This window comes from Nyctibius grandis, chromosome 7 (genome assembly GCF_013368605.1).
Source record: "Nyctibius grandis isolate bNycGra1 chromosome 7, bNycGra1.pri, whole genome shotgun sequence".
NCBI classification, from domain to species: domain Eukaryota; kingdom Metazoa; phylum Chordata; class Aves; order Nyctibiiformes; family Nyctibiidae; genus Nyctibius; species Nyctibius grandis.
The window spans coordinates 23,597,357-23,613,938 of NC_090664.1; the positions used below are offsets into that span (position 1 = coordinate 23,597,357).

The window sequence follows — 16,582 nt, forward strand, 5'->3', positions numbered from 1 at the left end:
GGAGTCGGCCTCTTCTCCCAGGCAACTAGCGATAGGACAAGAGGACACAGCCTCAAGCTTCGCCAGGGGAGGTTCAGGTTGGACATTAGGAAGAATTTCTTTTCAGAAAGGGTCATTAGACATTGGAATGGGCTGCCCAGGGAGGTGGTGGAGTCACCATCTCTGGATGTGTTTAAGAAAAGACTGGACATGGCACTTAGTGCCATGGTCTAGTTGACAGGGTGGTGTAGGGGCAGCGGTTGGACTCGATGATCCCTGAGGTCTCTTCCAACCTGGTTGATTCTGTGATTCTGTGATTCTGTATATCAGTCTAGGGTTTGGTGCTGAAAAGGTTCTTTTAACATGCATTTGTCTCTGAATTTAGGTCTGCTTTTAATCGGAGCCAGCCTGCAAGCTGTATGGGCATATCCAGCTGGGAGGTGATTGGGATGGTCTAAAATAAACCATCAGAGTTTCTTATTAGTGCCTACAAGCTGAGTGTATCAATCTATTTATATCTCATGGAGTCAGTAAAGTCATCCTGCTCTGCCTGCCGTTTAGCAGGCATGCAATAGTGTGCTTTTTTGTCATTCTTACAGGTGGCTGAGATTGCACTCTGTTCCCTTGATCATCATCTCTTTTGTGTTGCTTTTGTCTGGTGTTTTTTTCAGACCTGCAGATGATCTTTTAAACAGGGCTGTGATATGAGTGGCTTTTAGTATGTTTGTACTGAGATAAATTGGTAAAATATGTTCTTATGTTACACAACATCTCACTTGTGCACTTAAGTAAATCCACACTATTTACTTCAATTATGTTTTCTGTTTCCCCTTTTTAATCATATAATAGCAGAGGACATTCCTGAGGCACATGTGTCTGGCACTGCTCTTTCCCCACTTGGCTGCCACAGCCCAGAGGGGTGCACACACACTCCCTCCTTCATGACACAGGCACCTACTCCCTCTGTTCCTGACCGAAACCTACGCCTACCTTTCCATGAGGAACAATGTGACTCAGTACTGCCAAGCATCTTACTTCAAGACCTTTACCTGTTTATCCTTAACTTACATAGCTGGTACTGAGTCTGTCCAGCTATGGCAGCGTGAGAATGTTCTAGGTAAACACGTGTGAGGAACATGACAAAAGGGATGCAAGTGTAGCCACTTTTCTTTCCATGGTAGGTAATGTTGACCTCTGAAAGAGCAAACGAGGAAACACAAGTCACAGAACTTATTTTTTCTAGGCTCGCCATGCTGCAGCTCTTTCAGCACTGTCCACATCAAATAGTGCATATTTCCTCACTCCTCTTGCCCCTGTGCTAGTAAATAATTCCAAGCTAGTGGGAAAGAAGCATGTTTTGGATTATTCTCTGTGATCTGCATGGATGTGAATGCAGTATTTTCCACAAAGATGCTCTGTTAACTAGCCGCAGATGTTAGATTTTTCATTATGTTAGAGAGCCTTATCTTAGTAACTGTTTATCTCCTCTATTATACACTAAAATTAATTTCCCATTTTTACCTCATCTTACTTAATTGTTGCTGCAATAGATCATAATGAATTGTAATATCACAGAAATTTATTATTCATTACAATTGTAAAGAAAAACACATATACATCTAACCCAAAACTACAAAAATAACTCTTTCTTTCCCCAAAAGACTTCTGGATTAACAAGGAAGATATTTTATTTTCAAAGCCGAGAATGAAACTCTACTGCTTGTTATCTTAACTCCAGTGCAGAACAAACAGGAAAAGAGCAATTAATTGGAGCCCACATTTGATAATTTGGAATGTAGTGAGGCAGCAGCCCCTGTAGTACCTGCCTATCACAAAAAAGTGAAGAAGTCACACAAGAGCGGTGCCTGAATGAGTGATAACTCCCTCTTCTAATGGAGCCTGAGAAAAACTGTGTGAGGGAGAGCGACTGTATTTCTTTGGCAAAGCTGAGACCAGAATTTGTTTTCTTTTGTGTGTTTTATTCCCCTCATGGATCCTGATGCCAGAAAACAAGTGAAATGAGCAAAGGAGTTAGTCATTACTGTAAGTTTTGTCTGTTACAATTGAACAGAGTTATCTGGAAATTATAAAGTACTGCAGGTTGCTCCAAGCCATAAATCCTGACCCAAAGCCACGTGCAAAGCCTTGGAAAATTAAAATGCTGCAATTGGGTTTAACCAGCCAAAAAAAATAGCTGCTGAGTCACTCTGACTACGCAGTAACGTATTCTTCACTCTTGAACAATTGTATTGCAGCACCCTGAGGAATATATCAGAGGAATAACCAATTATTGAAGCACACGTGTAAATGAGTTTTGCCAACACTTCAAATAATCTGTAGAATTATTCATAGAATCCATAGAATTGTTTAGGTTGGAAAAGACCTTTTAAGATCATCAAGTCCAACTTGTTTAACCTAATACTACCAAGTCCACACTAAACTATGTCCCTAAGTGCCACGTCTATTCAAAATAAGGATCTCATATTGAAAAACCACTTTTTAGTTTTTTTTACGGAAAAGCCTATTTACATGGCTGATGTGAGTCCACTCCAAAAGAAGCCATTGTAGCTCCCCCGAAAAGACTTTTGAAATTACCCTGATGGATGCAAAGAGTGATTAACTCTTATGTCAGCAATTGAAAAAATACGAAACAAAACAATGGTATCTCTTATGACAGTTTAACTCTATATGGAAAGCTTGTAACTATTACAATTATTGTCTGAAATAGAATATCGAATCTCCAAGAAGTGTGTGAAGCACAGTAATATTAGAAATGTGGCATAAAGTGGGGGAAAAAAACCAACAAACACACACATCCAACCCCTTCTCTCTAAATTTAATACAAATGCCTTTATTTGGAATCTCAGCATTCAGTAAGAATTGACAGTCATCTTTAATTAAGAAGACTTTATGGCTGCATCTGGCTGGTGAAGAAACTCAAGGGGCAAGCACAAGCACCAGCTCACTGCTTATCCATGATGCTTAACCACTATCAAAACTCTAGTATTGCCTTGGTATATGGCATCTGGGATGGGCCAGGGTTTGCTGGGGACAGCGATGCCCCAGCAGGATGCCCCACCTAAGCCATGGTGTGGATGAGACTACTCCAGGTCTGGCTCCCTTCAGATCACACGATCCCTACAACTGCCCAGCAGACTCAGCTGCTGGGACTCCCCTGTGCACCTTCCCTGACCCATCCCAGGGCATGCACTGCTCACCCCCCACAGGTGTGTGAGGCAAGGGCTACACCAGGTACAGCAACCGGGCTGCAACGCATGGTCCCTGCTCCATCAGCACAGATGCAGCCAATCTTAATTCTCCATAAGCTTTTCATGTCTTCCTGGAAAAAAAAAATTAAAAATCGGCAAACAGTACTAATTAGAGACTTGTGCATTTACAAGGGCGTAGTAGTGTCCTTCCTTTGCCAGTAACTGGCTGTGGGTGCCCTGCTCAACCACCCTGCCATTCTGGATCACTGCAATGATGTCTGCACTCTGTACGGTCGTCAGGCGGTGAGCAATGATGATGCAGGTTCGACCTTGCCGGGCGTTATCCAGAGCTTTCTGGACGATCTGCACGCAGATGTCATGAAAATGCTGTTAGCACCTGGAAAGCCTTCACTTGTCATAGGAACCACATTTGATTTCTTACTCTTTGTTATCCCCTGAATATACCTCCCATAGATATACAAGTCATTGCATACACGAGACCTTTACTCAGCAGGGTTTCTCACTGAGGTCAGTGAGACTGATCAAATGAACATGAGACATTGAGAAGTGGGTTCTTGGGCAGCCAGTTCGGGTCAGAACACAAATTCAGTTTTTAACATTAAGTACAGATAACAGGAAGACAGCTGAAGAGTATCAGCCCCTCATTGGTGTTTTCTAGTTAAAGTTTTGGGTTTTTCTACTTGTTTATTTAGTAGATAGACACAGCTTCCTAGTGTCCAATTCACATCTTGCAGCTGGAAAAGCTACCATGATACACCTGCCCTGTTGTTTCACAGCTGAGCATTTGCAACATGTTTGCATTGATTTTATTCTACAGAAAGCAACTAGCCATATACATAGACATATATATTGCACGTAATAATCATTACTCACCTTTTCACTTTCTGTGTCAAGAGCAGAGGTAGCTTCATCCAGAAGCAGAATGGCAGGATTACGAACCAGAGCACGGGCAATTGCTATCCTTTGTTTTTGACCTCCAGAAAGTTGTGTTCCTTTCTCACCCACCCGGGTATTATATTTCTGGATGTTAAAAATTTAAAAAGGCAGCCTGTGAATACTCTTAAAGAAGGAAGATTAGAAAAGTAAAGTTTTATGTGTGGCTATAAAAATGATTAGGTATTTCCATCTTGAAAGAAAAAAAAAGTGCAACTGCTTTTAATAAAGTTAAATCACAGAATCACAGAATGTTAGGGATTGGAAGGGACCTCGAAAGATCATCTAGTCCAATCCCCCTGCCGGAGCAGGATTACCTAGACCATATCACACAGGAACGCGTTCAGGCGGGTTTTGAATGTCTCCAGAGAAGGAGACTCCACAACCTCTCTGGGCAGCCTGTTCCAGTGTTCAGTCACCCTTACGGTAAAGAAGTTTTTCCTCAAATTTAAGTGGAACCTCCTGTGTTCCAGCTTGCACCCATTGCCCCTTGTCCTGTCAAGGGATGTCACTGAGAAGAGCCTGGCTCCATCCTCATGACACATGCCCTTTACATATTTATAAACATTAATGAGGTCACCCCTCAGTCTCCTCTTCTCTAAGCTAAAGAGACCCAGCTCCCTCAGCCCCTCCTCATAAGGGAGATGTTCCACTCCCTTAATCATCTTCGTGGCTCTGCGCTGGACTCTCTCTAGCAGTTCCCTGTCCTTCTTGAACTGAGGGGCCCAGAACTGGACACAATATTCCAGATGCAGCCTCACCAGGGCAGAGTAGAGGGGGAGGAGAACCTCTCTCGACCTGCTAACCACACCCCTTCTAATACACCCCAGGATGCCATTGGCCTTCTTGGCCACAAGGGCACACTGCTGGCTCATGGTCATCCTGCTGTCCACTAGGACCCCCAGGTCCCTTTCCCCTACGCTGCTCTCCAACAGGTCTGGCCCCAACTTGTACTGGTACATGGGGTTGTTCTTGCCCAGGTGCAGGACTCTACACTTACCCTTGTTATATTTCATTAAATTTCTCCCCACCCAACTCTCCAGCCTGTCTAGGTCTCTCTGAATGGCTATGCAGCCTTCCGGTGTGTCAGCCACTCCTCCCAGTTTTGTGTCATCAGCGAACTTGCTGACAGTGCACTCTATTCCCTCATCCAAGTCATTAATGAATATATTGAATAGAACTGGTCCCAGTACCGACCCTTGAGGGACTCCGCTAGACACAGGCCTCCAACTGGACTCTGTCCCATTGACCACCACTCTCTGGCTTCTTTCCTTCAGCCAGTTCACAATCCACCTCACTACCCGATCATCCAGACCACACTTCCTCAGTTTAGCTGCGAGGATGCTGTGGGAGACCGTGTCAAACGCTTTACTGAAATCGAGATAGACCACATCCACAGCTTTACCATCATCTATCCACCTGGTTATGTCCTCATAAAAGGCTATCGGGTTGGTTAAGCATGACTTCCTCTTGGTGAAGCCATGCTGAGTGCCCCTAATGATCCCCCTATCCTTGATGTGCCTAGAGACAGCACCAAGGACAAGTTGTTCCATCACCTTTCCGGGGATGGAGGTGAGGCTGACCGGTCTATAGTTACCCGGGTCCTCCTTCTTGCCCTTTTTGAAGACTGGAGTGACATTTGCTTTCCTCCAGTCCTCAGGCACCTCTCCCGTTGCCCACGACTTAGCAAAGATGATGGAGAGTGGCCTAGCAATGACTTCCGCCAGCTCCCTCAGCACCCGCGGGTTGCATCCCATCAGGGCCCATGGATTTATGGACGTCCAGATTGCTTAATTGGTCCCTGACCCAGCCCTCATCTACCAAGACAGATTCCTCCTCTATCCTGACTTCTTCTGGGGCCTCAGGGGTCCGGGCTCCTCAGGACAGCCTCCAGCAGTATAGACAGAGGCAAAGAAGGCATTCAGTAACTCCGCCTTCTTTTTATCCTCTGTCTCCAGGGCCCCCACCTCATTCATCAGTGGGCCTACATTGCCTCTAGTGTTGGCTTTACCTGCATTGTATTTGAAGAAGCCCTTTCTGTTGTCCTTGACCTCTCTTGCAAGGTTTAATTCCAAGGAGGCCTTAGCTTTCCTAGTTGCCTCCCTACATCCTCTGACAACAGACTTATATTCCTCCCAAGTGGCCAGCCCCTCCTTCCATGATCTGTACACCCTCTTCTTCCACTTGAGTTTGCCCAGCAGTTCCCTGTTTAACCATGCAGGTCTCCTGCTACCCTTCCTTGACTTCCTACCTGCTGGGATGCTCTGATCTTGAGCTCGGAAGAAGCAGTCCTTGAACGCTAACCAACTGTCTTGGGCCCCCTTACCTTCTAGTACCCTGTCCCATGGGATTTCCCCTAGCAATTGCTTGAAAAGGCCAAAGTTGGCCCTCCTTAAAGTTTTATAAACACCTCTAGTATAAACAGTTATATATACAGTCACACATATTTATACCTGGTCTGAAAATTTACTTCCCCAGAGGCTGGAATAGGTCTTGAATGGTACCACCAGTGATACAGCAGTAAGGTGTTCACAGACATCTGCCCATGAGCATATGGTCATAAGAGTAACTAGAGATTTAATGTTTACTAACATATGTGTGAAGCACTCGATCCTGCATTACTTGTGAATAACGAATCCCAAAGGTCATTAGTAGTAATGAAGATGAAACATTTTTCAGCATCATTACATCATTTTCAAGTTACACAAAACTACAGTGAAAACAAACTATCAAAGCATTTTTCCTTGTTAGAACAAAATTGTTGGCAGAAATGAAGGTCAAATGCCATACCATTCACTTTTGATTTATTGCCCCTTCGTATTTGTTAAGAAACACTCCTTATGCATGCCCATCTAATTAGAAACAGAGAATTTAGTTTTACTGAATTATATTAGGAAAAAAATAATCTTTCTCGGAGTAATTTGAGAAGTTTCAGCTGTCAAAGGCAAAAATATCAAAAAAAATATGAGGACCTGTTTGTACATAGTGTCCTCTTATTTTTTATCCTCATATTCTGCTTTGTCTACCACTATATTAAGCGGAGCATTGACTTTTTTTGAACAAACTAACAAGGTTTTTAAGCTTGAAACACACTGGCATTTTTAAACACAAATTCTATATTTTTTTCCTATTAAGGGAACCAAAAATGTTTATTTTTTAATTTGATCTATGTAAAGAAGCAGTCCCTAGATTTCTCCATGTCACTCCAAATACCTAATCTCACTGTGAAGAGATCACCATCTCTTACCTCTGGCAGTGTTTCAATGAAGGTATGAATACTTGCTGCTTTAGCTGCTGCTTCAATTTCTTCCTGACTAACCACCCTACTGTTGTCTCCATATTGAATATTTTCAGCAATGCTGCAGTCGAACAAAATGGGCTCCTGTGACACCAGGCCCAGTCTGGACCTCAGCCATTGTAAATGCAAAGATTTGGTATCAAATCCATCTGCCAACTAGAAAAAGCAACAGAAAAATGATGCCAAGTTGACTACAGAGCTCATCCACAGATACACACTGTGAACAGGAAACACGAATTGTAAGAGGAAGCCTGTTACATGTTAGATTCCCAGCTTAAATCAAGTAAATTTTGAATGCAAAATGGAAAAGAACCAGCAGTATAGATGAAATATTTCCTTTCATTAGTTTTTAATTTTGTGTGTGAGTTTGCTTCCATTTCCCAGCAGACAGAAAGGCAGAGGGCAGATCACAGCCTGTTACTACAGTCCTTCCAGCTCTACAGACCACGAGAAGCACCAGGAACCTCACGGGAAAACCTGTCTCTAAGCAGCTGAACACAACAATAAATATTCTCAGCTGTAGGCCTTTAACTCCATCTTAAAACTTCCAAGGAGGTTTCCTTGGACTTTCTATACCCATTAATGGGGACTGGACCAAAAAGCCCATTGCAACCCTCCAACTGTGACGCAGTAGTGTTCCTGTGGGATTACATTTGTATTATCTGAAGCGTATCTATGTACCTAACGTGTGAATTCATATTAATGAGATGACTTGTAGAGTGACAAGCAAGCGACATGAACATTGTGCCCCTGTGCAACCAGCCTGTGAGCAGCTTTGGGGAGGCAACGCAGTCTGACCCCGTCATTCTCTTCCCCAGTGAGATCAGCACCCTGAGCCACTGCACCATGACAACGTGGGCACCGGTGCTGGCATGTGCATCTAATGCATGGGGCAGGCAATGACAGGGGTCTTGAGGTTGTTTACAGCTCCACTGAGCCACAACCTCCGTAATCCACACCTCTTGAAAAGGCATCTCTCCAGAGATATTGCGGGATCGTTTAAAGCCTCTGAAACCTCAGAAGATATACAAGTCTATTTTTACCACTTGTCCTTCGACAGGGTCATAAAATCTCTCCAAGAGCTGAATGGATGTGCTTTTGCCACAGCCGCTGCTTCCTACTAATGCCAGAGTCTGTCCTTTGTTAACCTTCACATTGAGTCCTTGCAAAACTTGAACTTCTGGCCTTGTTGGATATACAAAGTGGATGTTTCTGAATTCAATGTTGCCTTCAAAATTGCTCTGAAAAGTAACAGAGTTCACATGCTCATATTAGCATTTATTAGCTTTAACTATGACAACACTTGTAAGACTTGGTTATTAAAGTGAGAGAACTGACAAGAAAGTTGGGGAAGGTGTTTTCAAAAGCGCTTTTGAAGTTCTTTAAAATTACATATTGGATTGAGTGTAGTATCCTTATTTATGGGATGATCTGCAGATGTAAATCGCTAGATCCTTCTGGAGAAACAGTTTTCTGTGTCTCTTGTATCTATTTTTCACTTCACCTTTGAAAAGAGTATCTTTAGACAAACAAACAACATTAACATTTTTCATTGCTGACACATGTAATTGAAGCACTTCTACTCTTGATATAATCTTGCTTTCCTGATGTCACATTGCAGGTAGCCCAATTTGAACGAATGTAACACAAGGTCAAGATCAGCTATTAAGATAAGAGAGCTAAATTCTTTGGTAGGTAGTTTACAGGCATGTAGGACAAACTGTTTTAAACAGCAATGATAGTTGTTAATTAGCCATTCTAGCCAGGCCGATTTCTAAGCACAAGTGGAAGGAAGGGGGCACACATTAAGGCTATTGCCTCTCCTGTCGTTTGGGATAGGAGCCAGCCCTATGTACATACTAGCAGCACTACTAGTGAAGTACTCTCTACTAGTGAAGTACTCGCACAACAACTAATGATGTAATTTAATGGGCTCAAAGCTTTGCTTTGCAGAAGTCACAGGCATCACTGGTATTCGAGTCTAGGCTATACCAGAAATATTTTCATTTAAGTTTTATTTTACCAGGGATCTTCTGCCAAATCTTTCAATGTCTGTGCTGCAGGGCCCTGTTTCAAGAAGATACATAAGTGTGCTCATAACTTTAAAGGCTGAAAATCCTGTGTATGTGCTTAGAGTTACAGAAGCTGGATTATGGCTTCCTGAGTAGGGGCTACCATCTAAAACTGACACAGGAAGTTCATTTTAAAGTTAGATGGATGTGCAAATGTAATCCTTCCAGACCATGTCAACTGAAAGCATTTCATGCAGAAACTTGACAAGTGCTGAGGTCAGTTTCCTTAATGACAACTTTGGTTTAGAAGTGAGGGTTTTTGGGTTTTTTTTGAGTGTATTTTGTTTTTTCTTTTCCTTCTTGTTTTTTTTTTTTCTTGTTGTTCCCCCACCTCCCAAGTTTGGAGCAAAACAGATTATTCATTAAGGTAGTTTTGACTTCACAAGAGCACATTTTTACTTGTAAGAGGATGGATTTTGGCAAAACTGTCTCTGAAGGAACTAGTCTCTCTTATCTCCCTAAACAGTAGAAAAATGCACTTGTATCTTGTTTCTCCTGTAAACCCTTAAAAAGGCAGTGCAACACTGAGTGGAACTGACATTGTCAGTATTTTCCTGAAACCATTTAAGATGTGGGTAAGCAGAATGAAAAGTGGTTTGTTTTTTTTTTTTAAGCTTATTCAGAGCAAAACTACATTTAAAGGTATACAATTCTGACTGAAAAAAAAATATGGTCCATTAAAAATAACAAGGCTGTACCACTATTTTATATAACGTTTGTCTTTCGTGACACCCTAAAAAAAAAGAAACTATGAATACAGTTTTAAGATAATAAAACATCAGTAATTTTGTTTGTTTCAAGTTTTTTCTGAAAAAAACCTCACCAATTTTTCACCTTCTTCATTATAGCTGTCAATTAGAGGTTTTCTTTCCAAAAGTTGAAAGATTCTTTGAGCTGACATTCTAGCTTTGCCATAATCTGGTGCCAGGGAAGCAGATTGACCAACATTCATAGCTGCAAATATGACAGAAGAGAAGACTCTAAAAAACAAGAGACAAAGCATCATTTATTTCAGGTAGAACAGTGCATTGTTTTCCTCACGTGTAAAGCAAACCTTCAGGATAAAGTTTTTTAGCATCTTTAGATTATGACATTTCTGGAGCTCCTCAGCCCCCAAAATGTCATCCAGAATTAGGAAGTTCTATTTGTTCCTGTAACTACTTTAAAGATGAGCAGTGGTGTCACGTCACTTCTCTATGTAAAACCCTCTGCCTGGAAGGAATGTCAAACAGCAAAGACTTGTCCAGAGTAGGCATGCTGAGCATGGCCACATGCTTGCTGCTTCACTGCCCGAATATGCACATTTCCCCAAACCAGCCCTTCTGCCCAAACTGCACTCCCAACCAGAGTGAATTCCGGAATCTCTATGCCTCGTTACCTCTGTAATTTGATTAAATAGTTTGCATGTATTGAAATCACTATCCCATGTATTGATTTTTTTTTTTTTTTTACATTTTACAAAGTATACTCACATAAATACATTTTCAAAGTTGCTCAGACAATGGGCAATGAGCCATGCCCCAAATCTGAAGACTGCCGCATTAATAAAGTAGTTTGCACACTGAGCTACTCCATAGGTAAATCCATAGAAAGGGGCTTTTGTCAGAGAATCTCTAGTGAAGGAAGAGACTTTCCGTAAATAACTTGTAAAACAGAAACAGCAGACACTGGCTGGTGGATGCCCAGATTTCTTGGTTAAGGCTTTTAAGCAATACAGTTTACCCCCTGCAAACACAACACATGCACACTCACAAAAAAACCCTGCCAGACCCTAAAAGCATCCCACATCATGACATGGAACTGCCCTTAGGACAGAAAGTTAGAGCAATGAGACCCTTCATCCTCACTTATGCTATCTTGAATCTCTTCCTTTGCTTTTCTGTACCAGGGCAGGCCACTATAGCAGTTAAGAAAATAATAAAATTTAATAATAAAATGGGTCATATGTGGTAGTTAAGAAAACAAGCAGGCTCCAGCCCAGGCTAAGAGCTGCCTGTGGGCTTCTGCCAGGTCTTCCCATCCAAGCAGAGACCTCTCATCCTGATTCAGAGCCAGGACATATTGCTGGGTACCCCTGCAGGGGTTTCACACTAAGCCTTTATTTCTCAATCCATCCTTCTGGAGAAGTTTCATTTTGTGTAGCTAATCGAATGCACACTGAATCAGAGTCTAGAGGACTCTATGCTCTCATGGTTCAGGATGCTCTCTGAAGAAATGGAAATCTTTCTAGTCCAAGCTGTAAATCAGAGACCTTTGACAGTCCAGGCGAGCATCCTGCCCGTATCTGGGGTATTACCAGTTCACCAGACACTGAATTTTAACACTGGTTTGGCTAAGGACAGATTATACAATTCATTTTCAATTCCTTCTTTTACATTAGTTACCTTGAAGGAGGAAAGAGACAAATTAGATTTTGGGCTATTTTGTTTAAATAAAATGGAGCTAGAAAAATCTGGCACCCCTGATTATTCAAATGTGTTTCAGTGGAGACAAGTCTGTGGGATGTAGTGGGTCAAACAAGGGAAACATATGAAGTTAATTTCAAGATTTCAAAGTCATACGAGAGGAATAAAACTGGTTTATGTTATAAAGGGTACAGTATAGGAGTTACCTGTCAGTTCCTGAGTTAACTAGTATCAATGCAATACACTGAAATGGAGTGAACGTATGGCCTGTATTCTAGGCATACGCAAGCAAACACAATATTATATAACACATATGCAGATAATGCAGTTTATAAAGCGTTTGCATAATGAAAAGGCAAATCCTGCAAATGTTTTTTCACTCTGCATTTAAGAATATATGTTAAACTATACTGAGTGAACAAATTTCAAAACTATGTAAACAGCTATTGATATCCTTCCCAATCTTTTGGGTATTGGATAGTTTGCAAGAAATGTATTTACAATAAATCTGAAAGACTAAGAAAGAATTATTAAAGAAAAACATCCCACCTATATGGACCATTCAAACTTGTAACATATCTTTCATAAAACGCTTCTTCCCTGGTCAATGAAGCTACAGTTCTTATGTTTTCAACTGATTCTGTTGAAATCTAGATTGGGAGATAAAACAAATAAGAGGCAATCCCTTACAACTGCAGTCTACAACATATCACCTAAACACTTGTTCTCTTCTCTAGCATTTATTATTTTAGACTGGAAAGTGTTTGCTTAAGAGAGGAGATTGAGGTCTATTACTTGAAGGATCAAGCCCACAGCAACAAGATCATTGACCCCATGGTCACAAGACAACAGGGGGCAGAAGCCAACGTCATATTTGAGTTCAGAACCTTGGGCCAGCACGCAGGAAGCATCAGCAGCCGCTGCCCTAACCCGTGGGTCGTGATCCCGCTGAATTAAACCCTCTTTAATAAAATAGGAACAAACCCTAGTTATCTAGACACAACTTGCACTTTTGCATGGACTAGCAGAAGTCTCCTGGAAGAGCGCTAATCAGGTGAATGAAAGGCAGTACCCTGAAACTCTTGAGGACATTAATGTTTTGCATTTTATGATGGAATAAAAAAGTAGCAGTGTCAGGGCTCAGTGGCTCAGCCCTGCAACGCTTCTGGCCACAGCACAGAGCAGCGCAGAGCTACGCTGCTCGCCATAGGCACGAGGCGCACCAGTGCTGGGGCTGCCGCCGTTACAGCTGTCCCTGCCCAGAAATCCACCATGGAGGCTTTCAAAAACATTTTTTATAGCCTAATTTACAGATGTTTTGTGTTATCTATGTTTTGCTTTTCTTGGGACGTATAAAACATTCCCTTCATCCCCCACCCTGCGCTGTCCTCTCCTCTCCCCCCTTCATTTATCTTGAATAATTAAGTCAGCTGTAATACAGCTACAATGTTGTCCTTAAAAGTGATCTCACATCATAACCCTGGAGTTAAAATTGGAGAACTTACTCTTCCAGCCTCTTCCAAAGCTTTTTGATCTTTTGCGGCATGACCAGACACAGACCTAACACTCGCAGCATTTGTAGCAATAACGAAAGGAATGCAGGCCAGGATAAGCAAAGTTAACTGCCAGCCGTATACAAAGGCAATAATGATGGCAGTCAGGAGGGTAAAGACAGTCATAGTCATCACGTCCGAGACGGCTTCCAGTTGCCTAAGAAAACCCCAGAAACCCCCAAATATCAGTAATTAGATTTTTCTTTTGTTACTTCATTGCTTGAAATCGCTAGTATAGTCAAGGCCAGCAGTTCAGCTGGAAAATGAAATCACGTGTGGTCACGTGCATGGACGTTATGCACCTACTTATGTAATAGTTCCTAGATGTTCCTTGTACCCACCAGCATTCTGGCCTTCAAGTGAGGTTAAAGTAGTCTGAACTGTTGGTCATGATAGCTGTTTAATGAAATTATATACTATCTGGTACTTCTTGCACTACCTGAGGCACAGAGACTGGAGCCACTGTCACAGTAGGGCAGGTTGGCTGGTTGGTGCCCAGCATTAGGCAAGAGGGGCTTCATTCTGATGACAGCCATCCATTGAGCTGTCCCACTAACGGTGGTGAAAACTACTCGTCCTCAGGTTCTCACACTGCTGCACCTGGGTTGGTTCTCAGAAAAAAAAAAAAAAAATCTAGATTTGACCACCCTGCAGGAATGCTTTATCTCAGCAGGGATAACGAGTGGGAAAGATGAACTCTACTGAAGAACTCCTGTCTCCTCCCATCCTGTGCAACCTTTTCATCAAGAACTTTTAAAATTAGATGATTAGCATCCAGCATCTGGGTGGGCTCTGATCTGCAGAAAAAGAGGTCTGAAATTGTTTCCCTGTGGAAACAATTCATCTTCCAAAATTTGGCTTGATGTAAAAAACAAAAATCCTTGGGCAGGAAGCAGAATTCTTCTCTCTTTTGCCAAAGACTTTCCTGTCTGAAAAGACTTTTCTTGTTCAATAAAATTTAAAATAGTAATAATTAAACCAATGCCAAGGTGAATTGTTGCCATATGTTCTGGGGGCTGCACATAAAGATGGATTTGGAAACTTCAGCCAGCGCAGCATGAGGCACGGTACTTACTGACAATCTGTAGTGCTCCTGAGAACACAATAGCTTTGCAGAGCAATTCATGCCCTTAGCTGGCTTTTTTAGTTAGGGGACCCCGTGCACCCCCTCCTTCCTACTGCCTTGGCAGGGTGATAAAGTTCAATGTCACTGAAACAAACTAGAACTTTAAAAAATGAAAATGACTAAGTTTTGTCAAAGACGATTTTCTCACTACTAGCCCATAGGTAAGGAGGACAGGAGAGAGAAAAAAAAGTCTGCTGAGACTGAAAAATTAGAGATTAAAGGGTTTTTGGATGTACAAATTTGAAGGACACAAAGATATCTTAAAACAAACCAGAAAAATTTTCCCCTACAGTCCTGCAGTGATTTTCCTCTTTTTTTTTTTTTTTTTTTTTTTTTCCAGGGAGAAGGATAGAAACGGAGAGACATTTGGCAGTTCATGAGGGACTGACTGCTGATGAGGTGAGCAGTAGGAGGAATTGTGCGCAGAATTTGCCATATTCTTCTGTCAGTGTCCAGTGGCCACCCCTCCCACACCAGTGCCTTGAGTCATTCCCTCCTTTGGCCATTGCTCTCCCTGGTGTTCTTTATTAATGCTGGGCCATTTCTTTCTGGTTGGCTTGCTTGTGTGTGAAGTACATTTGGTGGGGACAGGAAGAAGAATTCTCTTCATTAAGGTCAGTAAAGGTTTGTATCATCTGCAGATGCAACTTCTTAATGATACTCAGGCGACACCCACCATAGGGTATGAAAACCTGGGGTCCACTGATTCTGGTCCCCAGCACATACAGATTTCACTTTGCGTGGTGAAATAGTCTACAGTTGCTATATACATAGCTTAAAGACTTGGAGGGAGGGAAATGAAAGGTACATGAACATCTGCTGGAGTTTTCTTTGTTCTCATAAATTATTGGCTGGGAAGCCATTTCCAAGGTGTCAACACCACGCTACGTAAATGCATCTGCCAGTCTGTGGGGTAGATTTACTGCCTTGTGTTCTGAAATAATCTGTGTCCCTTGCCAAATACAATTAATATTTCTAAGAAAGAAAATATTAAAAAAAGCATGCAAAAAAGAATTGGCATACCCCTTTGACTTGGGAAGCATCTGTGGCAAGCCGAGTTAGCAGAATGCCAACAGCATTTTTCTGATCATCGTACCATCCAACCTCCTGCAAGAAAAGACACTGTTACTAATTTTGTTTCAAAAAAATTACATCTTCTCATCATGTTTCAGGTTTATCAGGATTACTAATAAAATGAACAAACATTTCCAGCTCAGGTAGCATATGGGTAAATGAAAGTACAAGCCATGATGGCTAACTGCAATATTCTTCCTCTGTAGTCGGCATCTTCCAAGTAAACTAAAAGAAGAATCTTGAAAAGTATTATTCTACTGTGAACATCTAATTGTTCACAATCAAAGAGTTATTAGCTGTAACGTTCTTCTGAATGTGCCTATTTAGAAACTTTTCTTATAAACCCCTTTCACTCAGTCCTTCCTCATGCCTGAAGAGGTTAACTATTCTCTTACAAGTTACCTACTTCATTAACTATAGAAGCGCATTTACTCATCTATATTTTTACATGCAGAAAGGAAATGAGGCCCTTTTACCTTTAAAAGTTTTTTTTAATCACTAATTTTTCCTCTCCTAGTCCCTTTCAGATGTTTCTATGAACACACAGGTTCTTGTCCCCAATGGGTGCGTGGGGTTCCAAGTTATGCATTTTCAAAAATCCTATGCAAGTAATGTGAAATCACACAAATTAACAGGAAGAGTTTAATATAAGTAACATTATTCTTCCCATGGGTAATTCTTGATGCAACAGGGCAATTCGTTTTTTTTTCAGTAAAAAATTATCAGATTGTCTACTTGTTATGGATTGCAGTATGTAGATTTAAATCTAAATAACTAAACATATTAGACTTAAACCTATACATTATATACTTGCATCATGACCACCCAAGCAAGGGGAGATTAAACTTTTTTGGTCATCCTTGCACACACAGACAGCTGCAAACTCTGTGCATATTAGCATGTCAGAAGTGT

The 16,582-nt window shown here is 41.6% G+C and overlaps 1 protein-coding gene across 1 annotated transcript in view; it reads right to left on the bottom strand.

Annotated features, from left to right (window-relative positions):
- Positions 1–3,353: 3,353 nt before the first annotated feature.
- The window catches only part of ABCB5 (ATP binding cassette subfamily B member 5), a 38,465-nt gene continuing 25,236 nt past the window's right edge, over positions 3,354–16,582 (bottom strand). Inside the window, 10 exon segments of the mRNA XM_068405577.1 lie at positions 3,354–3,551; positions 4,083–4,229; positions 7,390–7,596; positions 8,484–8,681; positions 10,336–10,492; positions 10,985–11,125; positions 12,467–12,567; positions 13,423–13,605; positions 13,607–13,627; positions 15,620–15,703. Coding sequence (XP_068261678.1) covers positions 3,354–3,551; positions 4,083–4,229; positions 7,390–7,596; positions 8,484–8,681; positions 10,336–10,492; positions 10,985–11,125; positions 12,467–12,567; positions 13,423–13,605; positions 13,607–13,627; positions 15,620–15,703 — 1,437 coding nt within the window.